The 24,363-nt window shown below is 36.6% G+C and overlaps 1 protein-coding gene across 2 annotated transcripts in view; it reads left to right on the top strand.

Moving 5' to 3' along the window:
- The first annotated feature begins 1,057 nt into the window (after positions 1-1,057).
- LOC145981211 (uncharacterized protein C2orf42 homolog) overlaps positions 1,058-24,363 on the top strand; it is a 29,286-nt gene continuing 5,980 nt past the window's right edge. Inside the window, exons 1-11 of one of the 2 annotated variants that reach the window (XM_083114343.1) lie at positions 1,058-1,212; positions 4,121-4,340; positions 6,367-6,537; positions 8,568-8,702; positions 10,742-10,924; positions 12,400-12,696; positions 14,134-14,259; positions 15,599-15,731; positions 19,746-19,876; positions 21,733-21,906; positions 23,949-24,099. In XM_083114343.1, the coding sequence (XP_082970469.1) occupies positions 4,128-4,340; positions 6,367-6,537; positions 8,568-8,702; positions 10,742-10,924; positions 12,400-12,696; positions 14,134-14,259; positions 15,599-15,731; positions 19,746-19,876; positions 21,733-21,906; positions 23,949-24,099 (1,714 nt within the window). In that variant the 5' untranslated portion in view covers positions 1,058-1,212; positions 4,121-4,127. Of the gene's footprint in view, positions 1,213-1,308; positions 1,434-4,120; positions 4,341-6,366; positions 6,538-8,567; positions 8,703-10,741; positions 10,925-12,399; positions 12,697-14,133; positions 14,260-15,598; positions 15,732-19,745; positions 19,877-21,732; positions 21,907-23,948; positions 24,100-24,363 lie in introns of those variants that run through there. The other variant, XM_083114345.1, reaches the window with a different exon arrangement.

A 24,363-nucleotide genomic window follows, 5' to 3' on the forward strand; every position in this document is an offset into this window, starting at 1 on the left:
TTTGTAATTAAAGTATAATAAACGTCGCACGAGTGGCACATTGCAGTGGCGTGCCCAAGGGGGGGTTGGTGGGGGTCATAACCCACCTTTCGGTCCATTATTTCCAAAACGGAACGTTAACGGCAGGAAAATATGGCAAAATGAGGGCTGATAACCTAAAAAAGTACCTATAACCCCTAACTTTCCTAAAACCTGGCACGCCACTGGCACATTGGAAATGAAAGAAACATTAATTTAGAAATTGTAAACTTGAACATGTTTTTTCATATTGCTCGCAGGTAATAATTTGAAATAATTAAATTAATTATAATGAATTGTAATAATAATAATGTTTAAATTGTGATCATATAGAACACCTGTACTTCAGACTAAGAAACTAAAATCTCTGATTTTTTCAGATCTCAAAAATGTTATAAAAATATAGGTCCCGCGTTATTGTATACCCCAAACCCCGCAGCGGCCTTGGAGGTATTACACGTTTGTACGGAGAGACGGGGAGTCGGTTTGTTGCCCTGTCCTCGTCTGCTCAACAGACAAGAAAATTTTGGCAATTAAATTGATTTTAATGAAATACGCATTTTCCGGGCAATTTCTTTCCTCCGCTTTTCCCATCCCCTTTTCCTGGGGACAATATTCCAACTCTAGGGAAACTTTTTTTTACGAGAATCTCACTACCATAACCCAGGTGTGTTCTCTATCAATATGATAAGAGTCAAATCAGCTGAATGTGCTGTTACTCCTCACTTTTGAATGAATAATCGATACCCCTTCTTTTACATACCACACCTCATGTAAATGCAGACGACGTAATGGGTCACACCCCTGTCTTGTCATGAAATATGCGGGGCAGGAGAGCATCATCATTATGCTGGCTCACAGTATAAGAGAACTAATCAAAATTTTCAAACTATTGAAATTGATAATATCGTGCTAAATATAAATGTAGAAATGTCCACATTCTTTTTGTGTTTACTGCAAATTTAGTTCAAATGGTAAATAGAATGATATGCCAATAATAAGGCGTATTAAATGAACTTTTTGTGACGTATTACCTAGCCACCAATAGCAACACACGTCTTATTAAAGAAGCACAGCAAAAAGTATGGCGGACAACTAGTTGACCGTAACAAATGGTTCTCGAAGGATACATATGTATATGAAACTAGACAAAACTAGGCATAATATTTACCTGACAGTCGCATGTGATTTTTGGTGAGACATGATAGATTTGATGTAGTACCAAGTTTCATGTATGAGTCCAATATTTAGTGTAGGAAGATATCATGATATTACCGTAGATAGTTTGTATGTGATGGAGATGTACTTGTATTTTCCATGGAAATTGCAGTGACACTTCCCGTGGAACCAGTGTGTACGAGTTCAAAATCAAACCACTTGCAATCCTGCCTTGCAAAAATGACCAGAATTACTAGGTATAGCATTGAGTCGAAACTGTGAGAATGTATTGCATAGTGTAGTAAAACAACAGTATGTATAATGTATAAATAAAAAATGCACAATCTACTACGATTCAACATTTCCATTTAGGCAGCTTTATGATAAGAAGCTTGCTGTTATTCTCATACTACTAACACTTGCAGTATTGAATAATATGTAGAAGGTGCAAAGGTGTATTTTATACAGTTCTTTGTGATAAGTAAGAAATACAAAATCCGATATAGCCTACAATACTCGCATTTTGTTATCTTTTGGTTTGTCATTTGAGTCCATAATTTCAAAGATCGCGCCCTTAATTTTTTTCATAGTTTAGTAATTTCATAAACATTACATTTTGATGTTAGGCACAGCTAAAAAGCTTTCTGTAGGGGCATTCCTGAATGTGTATTTGCAAAAGAAGAACATGCCGAAATTACCTGACCATTGGTAAAACTACGCTTAACAAAAGCATATATAGTCTTGCAAACAAAACCTTCAATTTCTGGATGTTATCTTGCATGTGTTCTACCCATATGTATTCTCTACATAAGTGCACATGTCAAAGAGACATACTAAAGATATATGTCTTGATTGCAAGCAGAATTTCTGTCCCGTGTACTTCCATGTATGTGGTTTCCTTTGTGATGGTAATAGACCAATGCTACCAGTAAATTTAGTACAAGGTGCAGTTGTGCATTTTCAACAATCACTTATATCTGGAGACTTTCATTTACATTTTGTAGAATTCAGTTTGCTTCACATATTCCATATGTTTGCATGCTTACGGTTACGATTGTGTAATGCTTTTTGTGATATGTACAGGAGGGTGAGAAATGCAGTTAGAATACGAAAATGATTGTGCAAATACCAATTGTTTAATTCTGAATTAATTATGGTACACACACATTTTTTTACATGGTTTGATTTGTTTCTATGTATGTTAACACATATTTCGGAGCCTTAGTGATTATTTACTGTATGTTTTCTGGAGAATGGTTTTCCCTTCTGCATAATCTTTATATGATTGTTTGTTTGCAAACAGCCATTCATTTACTGTCACGTTTACTGTCCTTTGTGTCACTGATCACGTATTATCTGGTCTCAAGGATGATAACCTTAACCCTCCATACCCCTGCATACCTGAGATGACTATAAACCAAGAATGACTGCTCTGTGCAAGCATACTCGAAAAAGAAAATGGGGTATGACTTAAGATGACCGGACCCCTCTCCGATTTTCTTCATATTTGACATACTTACTAATTGAGGCCTGCTAATGACAAATCTGAAGTTAAAATTTGTCGGAAACATCTAGAAATTGCAAAATAATTGCAAACCATTGACGCTAGCCCCACAAACCATTGGCACTAGCCCCACGAACCATTGACGTGTGGTTAGGTTAGTTTCGGTTAGGTTAGGCAAACATAGTTAAAATTTGGTGTCGTGGTAGTATCAGGAATATATATATTTCCTTGTGAAACAAAAAATTTCGTGAAAATCGACAGTTTCCATTTTGAAAACTAACGCCCTATTTTTGCTTATTTTGCAATTTCTAGACGTTTCCGACAACTTTTAACTTCAGATTCGTGATTAGGAGGCCTCAATTAGTGAGTATGCCAAATATGAAGAAAATCGGAGAGAGGTCCGGTCATCTTAAGTTGTTCCGAAAATGATTAGCATAGATTAAGGTAAGAATTTACAATACCTGACCCTTCTGTAATTTCTATCCTACTTCTTATACTCACGGAATACGTAGTCCCGATGATGTATCTGAGGTTAACATGTGGGGGTGACGTGTTGAAATTGTTAATTGGCGTGTAGAAGTTGTAAAATAAGCTTTTCTCCATATACAAGTATGGAAACCATGTTTGTGCAACGTAGAGTTCACTTGTTCAGCAATTTGCATGGTGTGAGGAAGATGGCGATTTTGAAGGTAGGAAATAAAGTTCTTTCTTTCGTAAGTTTTTTTTAGTAACTTTTAGTTGGGTACATATTAATAATACAGGGCATTTGTTCATATTTTGCATAGTCAATAATTTAGGACACTTGATCACGATTGTGTAGTTAAAATTTGTCGCTAAAGTGCTGGGAAACTGACTTTTTTTAAGGTGCCCCACAAACCATTCACGGTAGGTTAGGCAAACATAGTTACAATTTCGTTCTAAAATGTAAAATATTGAAATAACCATTGTTTTCGTGGAGAAATCCAGGGTTTCTGTTCCGATCGCAGACCACTCAATTGAGCTTATTTTGCAATTTCTACACATGACCCCCAAATTTTAACTTCAAATTCGTGATTAGGAGGCCTCAATTATGAGTATGTGAAATATTACAAAAATCGGGGAGGGGTCCGGTATTGTAAATTCGCTCCTAGGTTAATACAGAATTGAATAAGCTAAATTTTGATATAACTCTTTTTTAAGTAGGTCAATTGGTTAATTTTTAATTGGAGTCCGAACTCTAGTATCTATACTTTTTAATCTGACGGTAGTTCTCACTTTTGCTGTGAACGCTTGAGAGCATGTTTTCAGTTTTTTTTATTGCCTTGATATGATTAGTGAAGTACTGAAGTTGCATTTCGTACTCTATTTTCCAGATTTAATTTTTAATATTTTGATAGATTAATGCCCACTAGCCTTTACAGAAATAAATAATCAATCCTCATGTCGTTTCGTTTGTCACAGCTGAACCATGCCAAATGAAGACAGACTGAAAGCACTCCTCTCTGACTTGGGAAGAGCAACTCTCCGAGGCGTAAGAAAGTGTCCGAAGTGTGGTACGTACAATGGCACGAGGGGCATCAGCTGCAAGAACAAGGCTTGTGATGTGGTTTTCAAGGAGGCTGGGGAGAAGAGGAAATTATCCACTGAGGCTTGCAAACTAATTACTGGTACTTCCAGTCAGGTAATCTTCCTAATCTGTCTCAGGTTTTCACTGGGTAAATAACTCCTTGCACTAGAAGTGTGCTGAGTATTAACTTTTGTGCAATTTAATTCATGCATGTAATTTTCCATTTTTTAAAGTCTCCCACAAGTTCACATCATTTTGTTAATTCTCAACTATTACATGTTGAAATTTTCTCTTTAGTTAGAGACAATGTTTAATTTATTTTGGGGTAAGAATGTACAATGCAGAGAATGTCTCCAATTTCTTTCCTACTTCTTATACTCACTAAATATGCAGTCCTGGTAATGTATCTGGAGTTAAGATTTGGGGGTGACGTGTAGAAATTGTAAACTCACGTCTATATATGTTGCAAAATTACGTTCTTCATTACCGCGATCATTGTCCATACAGAAACATAGGAACCATGTTTGATGACATGAACAAGTGATGTTCGGCATTCGTTGCGCTGTCTACAGCGATGCCACACTGTTGCTTTGTGCAGAGTGTCAATGGAGAAAGACGAAGTAGAAGAGCATGTGGAATGCGGACTTTGATTAGAGGTAAGTTTGGCAACGGTGTTCGATCATTCTAGAAAAATGGCATCTTGAGCAGTGAGGAAGCTAGTGCTACAAAACTTATATTTTGTTACAATATGTGCTCATTGCAAAACAGTTAACTGATATATCCCCATGAACCAATTCCGGTAAGGTTAGGGTAAGAAAGTATCTCTAATTTCGTTAATATTTGGTATAATAACTAATTTTGGCTTTCTAATCAGTATGTTATGCATAGGTAGCCCCACGTAGCATTTACGGGTAGCCCCACGAACCATTTCCGGTAAGGTTAGGTTAGGCAAGCTTAGTTAAAATTTTGTTCGTAAAACAATGCGATACAGCTCTAAAAAAAGAAATTCCACTTATATCTGCTTTTTTCCTGATTTCTACACGTGACCCCCTCATTTTAACAACAGATTCGTGATTAGAAGGCCAAATTTAGTTAGTATACCAAATATTAAAGAAATTGGAGACATTCTCTATATTGTAAATTTGCTCCTATTTTGGTTATCGTCCATACAAGTTATGTATGGGCTTATTGTGAGAATAAGGGGAGGAGAGAAGCGTTATGATATGACTGATAGATATACAGGTTGGGTCAGAATTAGGTAAACACTTTTGGGATGCTCTAGGTTTGTAATAAATTATCATAGTTTGTTTAGTAATGAATAGTAACTCAAAAAATTTTGTTTTCTTTACAGATAAGCTCAAAAGGAGTTGTTGGCAAGACGTCAATTCAAGATGGTGACAAAAGGGAGCATCTTGTGTTTATTGTGGAAAAAATATTTGTGGAGAGTAAATTGCTAATCTTTGTGCAAAGTGAGTTCCAAGTTTTCCTGGACAGAGCATTCCCACTAGAAAAGCAATTTCTGCTCTTGTGTAAAAGTTCAGTGAAGCAGGAAGTGTGAATGATCAGTGTAACAGAAACGCACGTGCTCCCGTGAACCATGATAAATGAAAATGTGGAGTGAGTGAGACAGTGTGTGGTATAGAACCCTAAATGGTCTACTCGATGACGATCTAGGCATTTCTGTAAGGTCGTTATGAAGAATCCTTCGACAGGAACTACTTCCCGTATAAAATCCAGTTCTCCAATACTGTCAATGGGAAATGGCTGACAGAAGTGAGCTTGACTTCACTATTTTTTTTTTATTCTGACGAGTATCATGTATACGTTCATGGAAGCCTTTTTTTTTAACTCCCGTTGCATGAAGATTGGCAATTTATCTCCAAATACTTTTACACAAATACAAGGTGCTTCCTTTCATACTTGATCGCTGTCTTGAATTGGCATCATGCCAACAACTTTTTTCGAGCTTACATGTAAAGAAAACATTTTTTTAAATTATCGTTCATTAGTAAACAAAAGGTATGTCTTTAAGATCATTTATTAAAAACTTACAGCATCCAAAAGTGTTTACCTAATTATGGCCCACCCTGTACTACAATAAGTTCTAAAATTAATATAACATGTATCTTATACTTTGCAGGTGTTTTCAGTCCGTGTTCGGGACAAGGGACCTGACTACAGAGGGTTTGTTCAGTTGCCCATCAAGATTTGGCCTGGCCTTGATGGGGAGCAGTCACTCGATGGAGAAGCAGCTTTGCTGGTTCAAACTGCAGTCCATTGTTATGTTGAAACGTGTCTTCGCTCACTTGAGGTTAGCAGTAGTATTTCAGCTCTAAAACCTACATGTAAAAATTGTTTCCTACCAAATAGTGCAAAATTGTAATGATGAGACATGTTCAGTTCAGGCAGAATTAATTACTCTGAACTGAAGCATTAACTGTTTTAAACTCCAACAGAACTTACTGTGCAAGCTTTTACCTCCTCTACCTTCATTTTTTTGTGTGTGGTTATGATGGATTTTCATATCCTTGAAATGCACTCACCTACAGAATATTTATAAAAGTATCTAATCAGTAAATTATTACCAATTTTTGCCATTGTGGTAACGTTAGCTGTTATTGTTTAACCCATACTTTTCAGATTAAGAAGGTGAGAAGTTTAAAATCTTTGGAGTTGATTTTGTGGGATTTTCCATAGTAGAAATGTTAAGGTAAAGACATTCTGAAAGCACTCCTCTCTGACTTGGGAAGAGCAACTCTCCGAGGCGTAAGAAAGTGTCCGGAGTGTGGTACGTACAATGGTAGCTGATCCATTATTTTCATCCTGGGCCTCAATCTACCCCTGTGCTCATAAGGGGATGTGGAAGCAGACCCCACACAATCATGATTGTTAGGATGGTGCACCATGCTCTGGCTACCTCTACCCCTCAGGTACCCATTTATTAGAGACTGGGTGCATAGGCATACAAATTTTCAGGTTACTAAATTTTAAAAAAATGGATACTTTTTTAACCTCCTGGAACTTGAGGAGCAAAGTATTGAAGTGTTTTTTTATGATTGTGCAAATGTAAATTATTTAGCAAATTAGTTCTGAACTTTGTATGGGATGGAAAACTTGTCGATCCTGCCTCCCAAAGGTCCAAGTTTTATATTACCCTCGAAAGTTAAGTCCAAAGTTTGATTCTGCCCACAAAAGTTTAGTTCCAAGTTTGATCCTGCCCCTTGAAAGTTAAATCCCAGGTTTGATTCCCCCCCCCCCCTCAAAGTTTGGCCCCAACTTACGCCTGTAACTGGGTGAATGCCAGAGCCACTTTAAGCAGGAGCAAGGTTGGAAAGAATACTACCTTCAATTACCCACCCTGAGAAATAGTTAGAGTCACCGCCTTATATGGTGAAATACAGCGTGTCCCGCTTATACATATAATAAAAGAAAAAATCACAACTTTTTTATTTACCAATATTTTTTGTCCAAACTTTGTACAAACATGTAACAACTCAGAATTTTTTTTTACAAATGAAGAAAACTAGCACACTTCCACATGTGAACCATTAGTGGCAAGGCAAATGTCAAACCGGTTGTCAGCCTCAAGCCACACGTTTTGAAGCATGTGCGGCGTAATGTTGCTTACTGCAACTACAATTCTTTCACGCAAGTCTTGCAAATCTCTAACCGGTGTACAGTTAACTTTGTCCTTAATACACCCCCACAACAAAAAAATCACACACAGTGAGGTCTGGTGACCGTGGGGGACATTCAATAAAATCCGAACCTCTTCCTATCCATTTTCCATTGAAATGCTCATCCAGGAAGTCTAACAAAATTTGAGAAATTAACCGGTATTGTGTAACTGTTTTTCCCATTTCTTTATTGAAATGTACGATGGAACTACTACTTTAGCACCCAAACCATAACGTGCACGAAATCGTCTCTGCACAAGTGTCACAGACTTCACTTCAGACAACGTTAAAACACAAAACACCTTTTCTTGTGGCTACCACATGATGAATGGCTACTAAGAAACTAATAATATCAGTTTTCAAGACATTCTGGCTACTGCGCATGCGCAACTACCACTGAATGTGTTGCTAAAAAAAATTCTGAGTCATTCTTTAAAATGAAACAACAATCACATCATTCTGACAGTTTGTTTAGAAGTTATGAATTTTTATTTTATTATACGTATAAGCAGGACACGCTGTAGTACATAAATTGGAAAGGATTTCATTCATAGTAGGAATGCAATTTAATGTACAAATAGCCTAAAATCCATCTGCAGTTGAATTGTTGTTATGTTTGGTATTCTGCTCTTGTTAATTTTTGAATCGGGTTTTTCGTTTTCAGGAAAAGGCTGGTCCTATTCCAATATCCAGTTGCCACCACATACAGGCAGCAATGCGATGTTACTCAGAGGCTCAAGCATTGACGTTAAAGAATTCTGCTTTGTCGTCCTTGAATGTCAGCCATGAAATGAAGCAGGTATTGCATTCTTGTTCTTGTTTGTCATTATGATATGGGATGTGATATCGAAAAGCTTCTCATGCCAAAACTGCTAACTTCTCTTTGTTAACAGGTTTTATTTGTAAATCAATCATATCTAAATTCAAACAGATTGAGAATGTAATGAAATATTTTAATGTCAGTAACAGAAGGAATAGAAATACATGTAAGGGCTCTTTTCCACCAAAATATTCCTCTGTCTGTCCAGCAGCAGACATACAAAACATCCAGGGGAGGATGACACCCATCCTTAGAAATATGTATTTGTGAAGCCCTGTCCAAGAAGTCCATGTTGACAGCTTTTACATAGGAAAATACACTGTTAAGAAAATCCTCATGATCACTGTGCAAATTAAGCTTTTTGCTTCGGGGGGGGGGGGGGGGGGTACCCACTCTGTGGGTTATTTGTGACTTCAATTTGGGAGTTTTTTTTGTATGCAAATTTGTATTTGTTACCAGTCAGAAAACATAGCTATGGCTTTGTGGTTCTAAATACCTTAAAACATTGAAGGTAGATAATTATAAAGACATTTATTTATATGTACTTTTGAAACATTTATTATATTTACATTCTAAGAAAACCCAAACTGAAGAAGAATGTTGGATAATAGAAAACAACGTAGCACACTATGTTATGTTTAAAATGCTCTTAGTAACAATACATACCGGGTGGTCCAAAAGTCCCGGAACGGTCACATATCGTGAGAAATACACATTGAATCTGAAAACGAAAAAATACGTGTTTAATAAGTGAAAGAAAGCTATTCAATGATATCACACTTGATTCCCCACCCTCGCCCCCTGGGGGTGGGGCAGGGGGCAACTGTGAAATTTTAAATGGAAACTCCCATTTTGTATTGTAGAATCGGAAAGAGGACTTCATTCCGAGTCCAACGAGCTATCAACCATCCTCCTAGCTCAATTAGGAACGGAGATATATAAATCAAAGGGAAATTTTGATTTTTTTTTTTTTAATGAAATTTCCATGTGTGTTTTTTTGGTGGAAATTTAAAATCGCCATATCTCCGTTCCTAATTGAGCTAGGAGGATGGTTGATAGCTCGTTGGACTCGGAATGAAGTCCTCTTTCCGATTCTACAATACAAAATGGGAGTTTCCATTTAAAATTTACAGTTGCCCCCCGTGGGGAATCAAGTGTTATATCGTTGAATAGCTTTCTTTCACTTATTAAACACGTATTTTTTCGTTTTCAGATTCAATGTGTATTTCTCACGATATGTGACCGTTCCGGGAGTTTTGGACCACCCTGTATGTATACACACAAACACTGTATTTTATGTCTTTCAGGGGACTGTGAAGGTTGGATGTAAAATGCAGGAAAAATGTAAAATCTTGAAAAATAAAATCAGAGTTCCACTGCATAGACAGTATATTTCCATTTGATATTTTTTAAACTTGGTGTAGACTATAAGTTTGAAGCTAATAGAGTGTTCTGTCTTTTAGAAAGGTGGTTGGGAGGGATTCTGATCTAAAAATTTAACTGCAATTAAATACCATGGAGGACTGGTTTGATATGACATTTGAGTAAAATTATCAATAGGTTTTCAGATGGTGGATGAAAAACTGATTTTCCTTATGTTCTGTGTGGAAACTGATAACCTTGAAATACTGATTCTTACTTGCATTTGAACAAAATAGACTAGTTTCAATATTGTGCATTGTACAACCAAATGAAACCAAACCTTGGAAAATAGTCTGCCTGGTTCTCTCAAGTAAATCACTTCATCCTTGATGTGTACTTAGATTAATAATACTGCAATGGCTGCTCGAATGAGATCAGCTATTTTGTGTGCTGGTGAAATATTGCCAATATATAAATTTATACACTTAACAATGAAACTCTGCAGTAGACTGATTTGTTTTATTTTACTTCACTTTTCTGCCACTTTTGGCTAATCGCGAAGAGAGAAGATTAAATTGCATGCATACTAAATTGAAAGTAGACATGACTTGAGGTTTGATGCACTGTTTTAATAAATTGTTTCCAATTTTTTAAAGGCAATTTGGCTGTTGGCAACTGAAACAACTGGTCCGCTTGTACAAAGGGTGTCGAAGAATATTATGGTGGTTAAATGTAAACCTAGCCCGAAACATCCATTAGGATATCTCCATTGTTCGTTTGTGACTTCCAAAATGAAGGATCGGATGAACAAGTACTTCTGTAGTTGCAAAGCATTTAGGGTAAGATACATTTCTAGTATCAGGTGTCTCTCTGATTTTTGCTTTCATTATATGGCACATAATATAAGTGCAGTTTTGTTTTTAAATGGTGTTTGATTCCTGGTGGAGGAGTATAGTGGTTTGGATCCCACTTTAAGCTGTAGGTCAGTCCCGATTAGCCTTACTGTGCATATAGTGGACTTAAAACACCAACTCAATCAATCAATCATCAAATGCATTTCTGAAGGAGAGTGAGTATTATCTCCCAGAACATAATCAATTTCTGTATATTTATGAACTTTAATTTATGTATTAAAAGGAATTGTTCCTTCTGCAGTGTAAGTTTTCTATATTCTTGACATTTTGATGCTGCAAATCTAACATCTAAAGAGAATATAGATAAATTGTGCAGTCACTGACACTTCTGGGTTGTAACGATACCATTAAAAGTAAATTGAGTTGTTGCAAGCTAGAAGTGTCAGTGACTGTACTACAGAAGGAGCAATTTTTTATATGCAAATAAAGTTCTTAAGATGAATATTGTGGTAACACAATTAGAGTGAATTTCTATTTGTTTTATACTTATAAGCATAGTTTAATACAAATGTGGTTGTAATATCTAGACACACATAATTTTGGTAAATAAAATAGCAAAATTTCAGTACAAAAATGAAGTCAATTTCGGGTTCAAGAGCGGTAAATAAAATAAAATTTCGGTGTTATAGCGGTGAAAAATCGGATGAAAGTAGTATATATAAAGACATTTTGGTTTTAAAATTATAAATATAATCCTAAATGTGATTTAAAATCTACACTTATTGCAAAAAATTAACATTTCACTTCTAATAGTACATTTATGTAGTTATCAGAGTATTAAGTTTATTTCTGTGTAAAGGAGTCCATTTTTGCTTCTCCAATATTTAAATATTTTATTTTCTTCTCGCTTTGTTTCTTCGTGAGTATGTAATCTATGCCTGATATTTTCTTTAGTTCTGAATAGGGTAACAGCAGAATTAATCAATTTTCCTTGAATTGCATAACTCGCAGGATATTTCAGACCTCAGAAGGTGTCGCGTTGGTAAATAAACCCAAAATTTTGTGTTTAAGAGTTTATTTTGCATTTTGCAGTTCATTTCGCACCAGTTCGTGACAAAACAGAGTAGGAAAGTGCATCTCACACTTTCAAAAACATTAAAAATTAACACTACAATGTGTTTTTTGACATTTCGTTTTTTCATAAAAAATGAAATATGCATGCCCCTAGTAATATCCAAGAAATATGCACTTTGATGATAGAAACATATGACTGGATGAGCTTTACGTGCATAACCTAAATGTCACACTTTGACAATTGCACAGCATGTTTCTCTGCAGAATTGATGTCAATTGAACTTAGCTGTAGCTGTAATTAATGGGAATTACATCCTTTGGAACTTTCCACACTATGTCAGTTTAAGATTTTTGAGAATCCAGTTTGTAATTATTATATTTTGCAGGGAAATGCAAGAGACAACAACAAGGAGGACGTGGCTTCCAAAAGGTGTGTTCACTTCCATGCATGCATCTGTGCATTTGCAAGCGACGAGAAACTCTCAGAGGAATTCTCCTATTTCGTGAACCTGGACAAAATAGGCATTCCTTCGAACCCAGGCCCACCTGCGCAGCAGCTGGTTGCCATTCTGAGCGACAAACTGGGCTCCTCGTGCGAAGTGGAAGTGGAGGTCCTGCAGAGCGATGCCTCCCTCTTGGAAGCAACTGGTATAACTGTAACAGATGATGGACAAATTACGGAGGTGAGGTAAAAATGCTCAATGCATGCTTGTACTGCAACTGAAACCTCGACTATACGTTTTTCAGGGGATCAAGATGAAAACACTTAAAATACAGGAAAAATTTGCGCTATTGGGACCGAAGAGAGAATGTAGGAAAATGTAAAAATCCAGGAATGTAAAAACGGAGCTCTACTGTACTTGATAAATTCTTAATTGTGTATTTCTCCAAACCTATTAACACTAGAACAGTTGGGAGGGATTCATTATTTCCTCAAAATTTTTCTGTTTTTCTCTAAATGTCATAGTGTTGTTTAAATTATGTAATGCAGAATTATCTACCTTGAAAAGTTTTCTTACAAGTACATAAACACAATTTAAGACTTCAGTAGAACACATGCTCCTTTTATCAGGCATTAATTCTTGTTTGATTATGTCACTGTTACAACAGTGTAGGCAATTTAACAGAAAGAAAAGCAGGTATACAATGAACATGACATTGTTGGAACATAATAGCTGTGAAACAAACATTCCTTATATACATAATATCATTATTTTCGAAAATAAGATGTTATGAAACCTCAATCATTGATCCCACATATCATAAGGCAATTCAAAATCATGCTCTTCTCTACAAATATTCTTGAAATTTTCTGTAGGACTAAAATTCAAAGGTGGTAGCTTACTGCAGTTGTGAAATAGAAAACTCCATAGTAAGTCTGTATTGCCATTCTCGTTATTTAATGTGTTACAGTGTTCTTCTGTGAAATTAATTCAGTGAAATTAAAGCTCAAGAGAAGAGAGCAACACCAATTTGAACCTCTGGGTCAAATAGTTTTTGATTTACCGCTGTTTAAAGATTTCAAAATGTTGTCAAAAATTTTCAATTTTTGAGATGGTAAGGTTCAGACCATTGGTTCATTTGATATGGAATGACCCTATTTTGAAAATTGTGTTCAAGAGAAATAATTCTACAATGCAAGCACTACATACATACATACAAGAAGAAGAAGGAAAAAGATGTAAGGCAGTGTACAAAATATTTATTTTTTCATTGGCATTTTATTTGTTGTACCTAGAACAGCAGGAGTGGTCACTTTGGCACCAGTATTATTTATCCCTTACGGTGACAACAATTTGCACCTGATGTGCATGTTGAATCTTGTCATGTGCAATATCTCAGTATGTATTCATCTCTTCAATTGATAATGCAAAGTAGTCATTTCACTGTAACAAGTAGAATCTGAAGTAATCACTCTTAATAGAATGTCAAAACAATTTATCTATGAAAATGTTGTATTACTAGTAAAACTAGATAAACCATGAGTGTATGAACTGATGAATTATTCCTCCATAACAGGCAGTAAGCCAACCCAGCCAGAGGCAGGAAACGGCCAAGGATGATGATGAACAGGCAGTAAATTTTGTCCCCATTGTACCAAGTTTGATTTCTTCTTTCAGGTTCATAATTTAGAAGTTTTGTCTGACCAAGTGGAAGTTCAAATCCAGTCCGTGGACCCAGATGATCCTTTGAGCTTAGCTGCCGTCACGGAGGCTATGCTTCCCGACCAGGAACCTGCTTTAGAGGTATTTTAGATAATCCTTTTGGTACCAAAATGAAGTCAAAGCTATTGTTTCACTGGACTGTATCATGACTAGTGCTGGCTGTTGTGTAGAAAATGATCTCACCGTATTAATAGGGAAACAAGGTTATTGTAAAACTTCACATAGTTAATGATGTGTTGTGGAAACCCCTCCCCGTGTAATATATGTGGAGGGGAAGTTCACCTCCAGGTGTGCATGGTGGATGTCATTAAAGTATTGAAACTGTCTCATCGAAAGATGCAATCATGACTGGAGACTGCAGACCATGATTCTTCAGCTGTGTTTATTATCTTAATAGGTGAGTTTTCGATACCCGGTGGAGGCACATAGTGGTTCCGATCCCACTTTAAAACTGTAGGTCCAGTCCCGATTAACCTTACTGTGCATAAACTGGACTTAAAACACCAAATCAATCAATCAATCAAATTAATAGGTGGCTAGAAACTGGCCATCATATCAACAAAATCATTCACTCCTGTGAGAAGCAGTTGAAATAAAAAAAAAATAGTACAATTTTTTACTCACATCATCTTAGTGCAAATTGTTTATCTGTTCCTCTCCTTCCTTAAGAAAGAAATCAGATATATTGAAAAGTTTGTGATGTGAAGTATCCAGGAATGTGTATGCACTTTTGATTGTGATAACTGAATTCAAACCTAGAACCATATTTGTGATAGCTAAAAGGTTCCTCTTTTTATCGTCTTTCCCCAGGTAGAAAAATCAACAATATTCTGTACAGTAATTGTAGGAGAAATTCCTTTTGCTTAACAACTTCAAAATAGTGCACATACACTAGGAAAATCTTTCAGAAATTGAAAATACCAAAAAGTAAGTAAATGTTTAGTATTTTTTAGAAAAAATGCTGTGATTGGCATCAGTGACTGAATATAGTGTTCAGCATTGAGTTTTCTTGTGTGTACTCAGACAATTTCGTTTTCATTGTACACATTTTAATAGGAGTATTCCGACATGGAAATTTTGGTGATACTGATATAGTTTGAATGTAAGCTTTGCCTATACTCATAAACAGTATCCTACAGATCCGATATAAAATTGCAAATGTCCCATAAAAGACCCAATAGTATTAATTATACCTTGAAATTCATAAAATTCACAAAATTGCAGAATTTTTCACCAAGTTGTAGCCTATTTATGGATACATCAAATTGGCAAAATTGTTGGTAATTTTGCTGTTGCACTGGTATGGTAATGTTAGCCACTACCTATAGAGTACCGATTTATTAATCTGTCTCATCTGTAAATTTTAGTTTGAACACTTTTTATGAGTAAAAGTTTGTTTGTTATTGTGTGCTGGTTCCAGCTCATAGGACTCAAGAGGAAAAGAGAGGACCCAGTAGTACAAGCGAGCTCGGCTCTTCTCACTCTGCAGGATGGTGGCAACGTGAAGAAGTCTGGCAGTCGGAAGTTGCCTCCGTTTCCAGTCAAGAAGCAAGGTAAATTGTGTGTAGTTAGGTATCAAAGTGTGTTTCAAACAGGTGTTATGTAGTTATTTTTTGCCATTGCAGTAATGCATTTCTTTTTCTGAAGTACTCTGAAACAGAACAAAATGGAGCCGTTTCTGTGGTCAAGAGGATTGGGTGCTACACTAAGATTTTGATCTCTACACGTTCTGGCTTTAAGGCCTCACTGGGCCTGGGTGTTTCATTTTTCATATATTTGAGCTTTCATTCTCATACCTAGCATTTATAATAGACATGTAAACAAGAAGAAACAAGGAAAGGATAGGTTTCAGTTAAGAAAATTGCTTTAAAAAAAAATACACATGTGGTATACACACGCTTCCCTGGTGGTGTAGTGCTAACGTTGTTACCTTGTAATCACTGGGTCTTGAGTTCATACTCGATGGATTCACATAGTGGTTCGGATCCCACTTTAAACAAAACTCCCAAATCACGTGTAACTGTTAAACCAACAGCTACCATTACAGTATGTAAATATGAAAAGAAATTATAGTGTAATATATGTATTGCATTGTGTTTTTGGCTTTTTTCATTCCTTTTTCACCTGTCGGCCCTAGTTCCTTTTGTTTTATTGCATTTTCATCATGCTATGAATGCAATTTTAACATGATTCAATTTCGATTTACTTCTGTTAACACTTACTGCAGAGTTTTAGCGATTACTTAATCAATATATGCTTTCATAGTTAGGTTAGGCAGGCCAGGTTTGGTTCTCTTAGCATTAAAAATATAGTCCCAAAATACATTCTACTAAAGTTATGGTTTACTTGTACGTTAATTCCCACTAGTCTACGATACTTACAGTCACTTGTCAATGGAAAATACATTGTCCATGGGAAGCGAGCATGCTTGCGTAAGGTAATTTTTATGTTGTTTTTTCGAAATCTAAACAGTGCTCATTACTTTAACCTCTTAACATACAGATTTTATTTAAAAAATTGTTTCGATTTTAATGTAATTTTTTTATTACTCTGTTGAAATAATCAGTTATGAACATTATATATGGTTATAATAATGTTGATTGTTGACAACTCAACAATGAGATACATGTGTCTGAAAAGCCCCTAAGATAAAATCCCGAGTATACTCGTGCTATCAATGAGTAAAATATTACCAATAGAACTTGTTAAAAAATCAAGGTAAGTTATTTTAATAATCAAAATAAACACAAAATAGCACTGAAACACTAATTAGTGAACTTGAAAACAATTGTTTATATTATAGGGACTTTGTCATTAGTCCTAAAACGTGTATAAGTGTACCCACTAAATGTGAAATACATTGTTTATATGTTACTGACTGTGTGATAAGCCCTGAAACATGGATCAATGCACAAAGCTACACTGCATTCCTCACATATGTATCTGGATTCTCTTCTAGCCTTCTTTTCTCTAGCATCACGCACACTGTCTGGCACTTGCAAAGTCAGTTTCCGATGAATCTGACACATCACTTACTTCTGAACTTTCTTCATGACTTTCTTCGGAGCTATCTGAACCGTTAAACTGAATATCAAGCTCTTCTTCACTCTCCATTTTCACAAAAGAAGAAGAATACCACCAAGAAACACGTAAGAAAACAAAGGCACCCTAACTGACTTTTTCACACCTATGCCGTAGACGAAAATAAACATCAAAAGAAGGAGATTAGTGACATCTACCGGAAAGACAAGTAAACAACAACTTCAACAGCACTATCTAGCGGAAACATGCAGAAACATAGAAAAACGAGAATAATCGTCCTTTTAAAATGTGTACGGATAAAAAGAAGTTACCCCGAATATACTCGGGATATTATATTTTCGTGGAAATTAGAAACCCGAGTATACTCGGGCTTTTATGTTAAAAGGTTAAGGAAGGTTCAAATTTCATGTGAGGATGATTGCCAAAATTCTATGATAATGAGTCTTCTTGCTAGCAGAATTTGAAGAAAATCATAGAACAATCAGAACCATTACCCACATGTCTAGTTAAACATGATGATCAGAATGAATGATGGATTGATAAAATATATTAAGCACAATGACCATTGTGTGTTTGAAGTGTACCATGCTAACTACAAAAGTGCCTGTGAAGTTTACAACTTCAATAAATTATAATTAGTTATTGGAACCACATACAGACTTGGTTTATATGTCATTATGCAGCAAGACACTTCAAGTTTTGACTCACGTAGTGTGTAGTTGCGGAGTTGATCACATGCGGCGACACCGGTCTATCCCAGACAAGTGGATAGGTCGTGGTGGACCCATTGCCTGGCCGCCACGGTCTCCAGATTACACTCCACTCGACTTTTTTTTTGTGGGGGTTTGTGAAAGATAGGGTGTACAACCCTCCCCTACCTCATAATCTTCATGAACTTCAAGATCGCATCACAACAGCCATCGCTAATGTTACCCCTGAAATGCTGGTTAATGTTTGGCAGGAAATTGACTTTCGTTGGGATGTGTCCAGGATGACCAACTGTGCACACATTGAACCATAACAGATTTCTAATAAAAAACTTGAAGTGTTTTGCTGCATAATGACATATAAACCAAGTCTGTATGTAGTTCCAATAAATAATTATAAATTATTGAAGTTGTGAACTACATAAAGAATCACCCTGTATATTTGATAGGTGTACTTATATGGAATTCAAACTAATAAGTACCAATATATAATTCACCAATACTGATAATCTACTGATCTGCCACTCCATGGCAATCCTTCCATGATCAATCTGAGTGATTCATTAAATTTCTTGATTCATGTATGTAACCAGGTGAATGAAACAGGCTGTGTGTTGGAAAATGAAAATGCACATTTAGAAATTTAATTTGAACAGTTGGCATGGTTCTGCATTGAACTCGATCAGCCGACATTTGAAATGGAGAGAGCTGTACAGAAACGTTGCAAGAGTGTAGTCTAGATGGTATTGGCAATTTAAATCAAACAGCTGACCATTAAGTTGAGTGACCGTGACTGGTTTTAATTGTCGAGCACCATTCTTCTCATTCAAATTTTTTAAGATGAGTTTGATCACTGCTGTACTGCACTTTAAAATAAGTATAAAGTATTTTGTTGAAATACGCACAAGAAATCATCACAACTTGCTTATCTTCCTCTGCACCTGACTAGGTTTGCAACCTGCAATTCTACCGGAATTCTACCGCAAACCCAGATGACTGGCAAGCGAAGAAAGATAACTCGGAGTGAACGTCTGATTCTTGCCACACAGACATGGCTTAACTAACAGGTGCGGCAGTGAAATGGGCGATTTGGCAACCCTGGAAATAGCAAGTTACGTAAGGAATCAGAAAACGGGAGTGGTGCCATCTGGACAACAAACCTTTGCCATTGACACTGATAACGGTGTTCAGTCGAAATGGCGTCGTGGACCCGTGAACAATGCGGTTTTGCCGTAAAGGCATTTTACAAAAATGCTGCGTGGCAACGTAGCTGTCGTTGTTTTTGTAAAATGCATTTACGGCAAAACCATGTTGTTCACAGGTCCACGACGCCATTTCGACTGAACACCGTTATCAGTGTCAATGGCAAAGGTTTGTTGTCCAGATGGCACCACTCCCGTTTTCTGATTCCTTACGTAACTTGCTATTTCCAGGGTTGCCAAATCGCCCATTTCACTGCCGCACCTGTTACAAGTACCACGTCACGCTGACGCACACCGTGCTTCATCAGATTCAAAGTGTATACAATAGGGTATTCTGTGTTGATAGTTATATTTGCTGTAAAATTGCTTTGTGCTACATGGGACAAATAAGGATTAGTACCTGTTTATGACTGCCTTTTTGCGTGTTCGTCGAAGTTTAAGCTTTTGACTTGCTTTCGACCATGGCCAATCATATATGACTATGCCTATATTAGCCAATAGCATTAAAGTACAGATTAATATTTCTCTTCCTCACTGTCATGGACAGAGAGGAGCTTTTTGAAATGCACCTGGAAAGCAAATTTTTCCTCAAGGCTTTTTTTCCATCCTCTTTCAGAACCACCCAGTGAGGAGTCCACGTCAATATCATTTCATCAGTGGCTGGCATCTGTTACAGAGCGGATTAATCAAACGATGCATTTCCAGTTCCCTGGAATGCCAGATCCTTTGGTATTTCATGTGCCACAGGTAAGACATAACTGGCATTAAATAAATACATCAATATGGTTTCGGGCCTCCCCGATGGTGTAGTGGTAACATCGTCACCTTGTAATCATGGGGTCTCAGGTTCAATACCCGGTGGAAAGACATGGCACAGTGGTTCGGATCCCTCTTTGAACTGTACATCCAGTCCTGATTAGCTTTTCTGTGCATAAAGTGGACTTAAAAATCAACAATTCAATAACTTGGATTTTTCTTTTTACTTTGTGTTAATATAATAATATGATGTGCCCACATCAACATTTTCCTAGTCAGCTTTATAAACCACAAAATGTTTATACTTTGAGTTTTCAAATCACCTTCCCTCTCTGTTTTTTCCCTCTCTCACTCTGCATGGTTTCCTGAAAAAAATCACCAATTCAGTGTATGTAATTCAGAAACTGTAGTTACTGCAGTTCGATACAAATAAGAATACAGGGTGATCAAAAGGAGAACCAACTTTATGGTGATGTACAGTCACGGACACTGCTGGATTGTAATGATTTCATTAAAGAGAACTCGTTAAAAAGATCAAAGATCAATTACTTACGTGTGCGAGTAGGACATGTCGATCAAAACAACGTTTCAGAGGTCAAGACTGTCTCCTTCTTCAGGTTGATGCGTATTCTGACACCTGACATGGTGTCACATTAAGAAAGTGTTAGTTGAGGATACAGGTAAAAAGTTATGGTAAAAAACACTTATGGAATAGACCCTGCTTTGTAGCTGTAAAAACCTTCACTCTATTAAAACTCATATCTAAAACCACGCACTTCCTAATCTAAAATCACATAAAAGAAACTTCCTACATGCCTATTAGAAGCCACCTGGCCACTGTTTGGGAGAAGCGAATGTGCAGTGTATGCTCAACACGGAGAAGGAAGCTACCTTCCCCTCCGTAGTTTTCCCCTCTTGAAACTGGTGGGTCACCAGTCCAAGGTGATCGACATTTCGTACTCACACACGTAAGTAATTGATCTTTTTATTGATTTCTCTTTATTCAACTGTGAGTAATACGCACATCACAATATGTTAGTGATTTCATTGAAAGGCAATGCATTCATTACAACCCAGAACTGTCCGTGACTGTACAATATTTACAATAAGTAGTGGAAGTTATCGTCATTGTGAGATCACACAAGTGAATATGGTGAAACATACTTTGACTCTTCTCAACATTTACTGTGAAATTGCATCAATGCAGTTTTGAATATTTGCTTGAATTAAATTATGGAATGGCGTGCAACAATTTTGCATAATCAGCTATTTTTGCAGTTTACAGCCTCAATTAATTTATTTTTCACTGTTGGTCACCATGTAAGAAGCAGAAATATAGTAAAAATAATAATCAACTACATTTCCCCATGACATTGCATCTCCTTTTGATCACCCTGTATATAGAGGCAATACAGGTACAGAAGTGTTATTTGGAACATGGATCACTATATACAGCTACCATACTGATACCAGTGCAGATACTTGAACATTTAAAATTAATAAAACAAACTGCTTAGCGTGTTGAATTGCATTCTTAATATATCTGAGATTTGCAACAAAATAGTATCAGATTTCTTTTGAGATTTTTGCAGAATTGCCCATATATAAGAATATGTTTAATTTTGAACACAGTTTAGCTGTGGTTGTTTTAGTGTTTTCGGTACAGAAACAAAAATGACTTTGGATTTGTATCAGCCAGTGTGAGGTTAAATTTTGAACAGTACTCTCTAAAGTCATTCATATAAACAAATAATGATACTGACTTCAAAACAAGTGTGTGTGTATGTGTGTGTATAGATGATCATTTGCAGATAATTTTGACCAGAGTTGCTTTGTGTATGTTCCAGATTTTCTTTGAATGTTTGAGAGAGAGAATATCCTGTGGAGGAAAGAAGAAAAGGCTTCCAAAGTTCACAACGGCTTTCGTTAGAAAAGATGCCCTTCCTCTTGGAACATTCACTAAATACACGTGGCACATCACTAACATCATTCATGTAAAGCAGATATTTGATACCCCATTGGTAAGCATTTTCTGCATATTTTATTTGTTCTTTGTCATTTTTGGGATATGACGTTGACACGTACAGGTGGTGGACATTATAACTGAAACACTGGTAATTTAGAACATGCCGCTGGATGGCCTTCCTGCACCATCTTTTGGTAATGCACAGCATAGCGGGCATTCGAGCACGTAGGTGTGTGTGTGCCTGGCAGTCACTGGCATAGTAGTAGCTGGAATGCATGTCAAATATTCGGTTTCACCCAGTAGAATGGGGGACATATTAGAGAGTTCCAAGGAGGACACATTGTTGGTGCTCGTCTAGCCGGTGCATCAGTAACGGAGATGCGAATATTTGTAGGGCATCTAGGACAGCAGTATGGCAGCATACCAGAATGAAGGACAAATCACATCCAGGAGGAGTACATCTGTTTTGCATATATGTGGACGATTGTTTTGGCATATAGAAGAGAACGAAGAGGCAGCTCGACATATTTGCCAAAGAAATACAAGATGAAGAAAGAGGGATATTATTGGAACTCGAAATAGAAGAAGAAGACAAGATAAACTACCTAGATATATTGATGAAAAGGAAGAGAGGACAAGAAATTGAAACCGCTTGGCATCAGAAGAAGTGTGCAGCAGGGGTATTCTGCCACAAAAGAAGTGATGTAAGTGAGGTGACAAAAAGAAATTTTATAAAGAATATGGAGGACAATCAAGAAAATATGCAAGAAAGAATGTGAAAAAGAAGGCAAAATAAATAGCCTTTGGAAACAGCTGGAAAAGAATGGCTATGAGAAGGAGGATAGACTGGACATAAACAGAAGAAGAAAGAAAAGTGGCAGGCGAGAATTGGAAGAGAAAGAAAAAGAGAGGAGGTTTGGAATAAGGAGTATGGGGAAGACCACAGAAAAGATATGCAAAGTGCTTAGGAAAGCGGGAATAAAAACTTACAGGAAGGGAGGGAGATGCATCTTAAGAATAGCGAAGAATGCAAACAGAGAAGAGGAAGGGATTATCTACGAAGTGAAATGTAAAGAATGTCAGTGTGTGTACATAGGAGAAACGAAAAAGAGGCTGAAAGACAGGTTGAAACTACATAGGGATGATGTACGACCTAAGAGAGAGAGAGAAATGCAATATTTAAACACATGAGAGAAACAGGACATGACATAGAGTGGGATGAGGCTAATCAGATAGGAAGGGAGAAGAGAATATTAGTGAGGAAATGGAAGGAGGCCAAGGAAATAGAGAAGAAAGGTGAAGAAGACACAATGAACTGAAGATAAACAAAGAATGGAAGAAGGTGTTAGAAAGAGTGGAAAGGACAAGAGAGAAGAAGGAAGGAAAAGGAGCGTGAGGTAAAGAGTCCACATTCTAGATGGAAGAAAATATGTTTAGCCTTTTAGGTGAAAGTACAGTTGAAAAGGGAAAGCCACCTGCTAGAATGTTCCAGAACAACTTTCTAATAGTCTGGAGGAGAGTGATGTTTGTGTATATATATCGCCCTGTTTTGTACCTTGTTACATTTGTACTTGGTGCAGAGTGAAGAAGACCTTGCTTGAAGGTTGAAACGTTACGTTTAGTTTATGTTTTATAATAAAATAAATTTCTGCCTTGGTCAGCATATTGAGTTTTTCAGGAGGAGTAACTGTTGAGGATCCCACTGTAAACTGTAGGTCCAGTCCCGATTAGCCTTACTGTGCATAAAGTGGACTTAAAACACCAAATCAATCAATCAAATCAAAGTGATTGGATTAATTCTGTTACGTTCTAGGGTTCTCTTAATGTGTTTTATTTTCTTGTTCGTAATTTTGTTATTTTTCCATGACTGTTTGCTTAACTTAAAAAGTGGAAATAAGGTTTCAACATCAGAAGAGAATTTGCCTTTGTGTGTGTCCATTCACTACAGTCATGCACTTAATCCACTGATAAACAAAATATGCTTAAAGTTGGAATGATAATTGTAAATGAATGAATAATGAAAGGAGATGTAAGAACTTTTTGCTATTTAATCTTTGGTCTGTGCATAAAAAGTCATAATTAAGTTATATTTTGCAGATGCCATTAGAAATTACAAGAAGCTTCATTGAGAATAGAGACGGAACATATGAACCTTATATTCACCAAGAAGATGAAAATGAAGCTTTCAGGAAGACAGAGAACCAGCCTCTTATCAAACCATTAGAATTAAAGACTTTTCTGAAAGTGGGTAAGTCAGAATTTTCTTTTTTACTCCACATCAAACCTTGGTTATTGTAAGTTTGTTAAAACACTAAAATCACACACAAACAGCACGATAAAAGACACTTCGGAGTTCTTCCAAGCTTCCGACTCCTTCACGGAGTCATCTTTGTTAAGGGGTCTTAACATACTCTGGCATCTACAGCATCAAATGTGAATGCAACCGAAAATACATAGGACAATGCAAAAGACCCATCAAAGACCATTTCGCCGACCACCTAGGATACATATG

The sequence above is a fragment of the Lepisma saccharinum genome, chromosome 29, assembly GCF_977018435.1.
Source record: "Lepisma saccharinum chromosome 29, izLepSacc3.1, whole genome shotgun sequence".
Lineage (NCBI taxonomy): Eukaryota > Metazoa > Arthropoda > Insecta > Zygentoma > Lepismatidae > Lepisma > Lepisma saccharinum.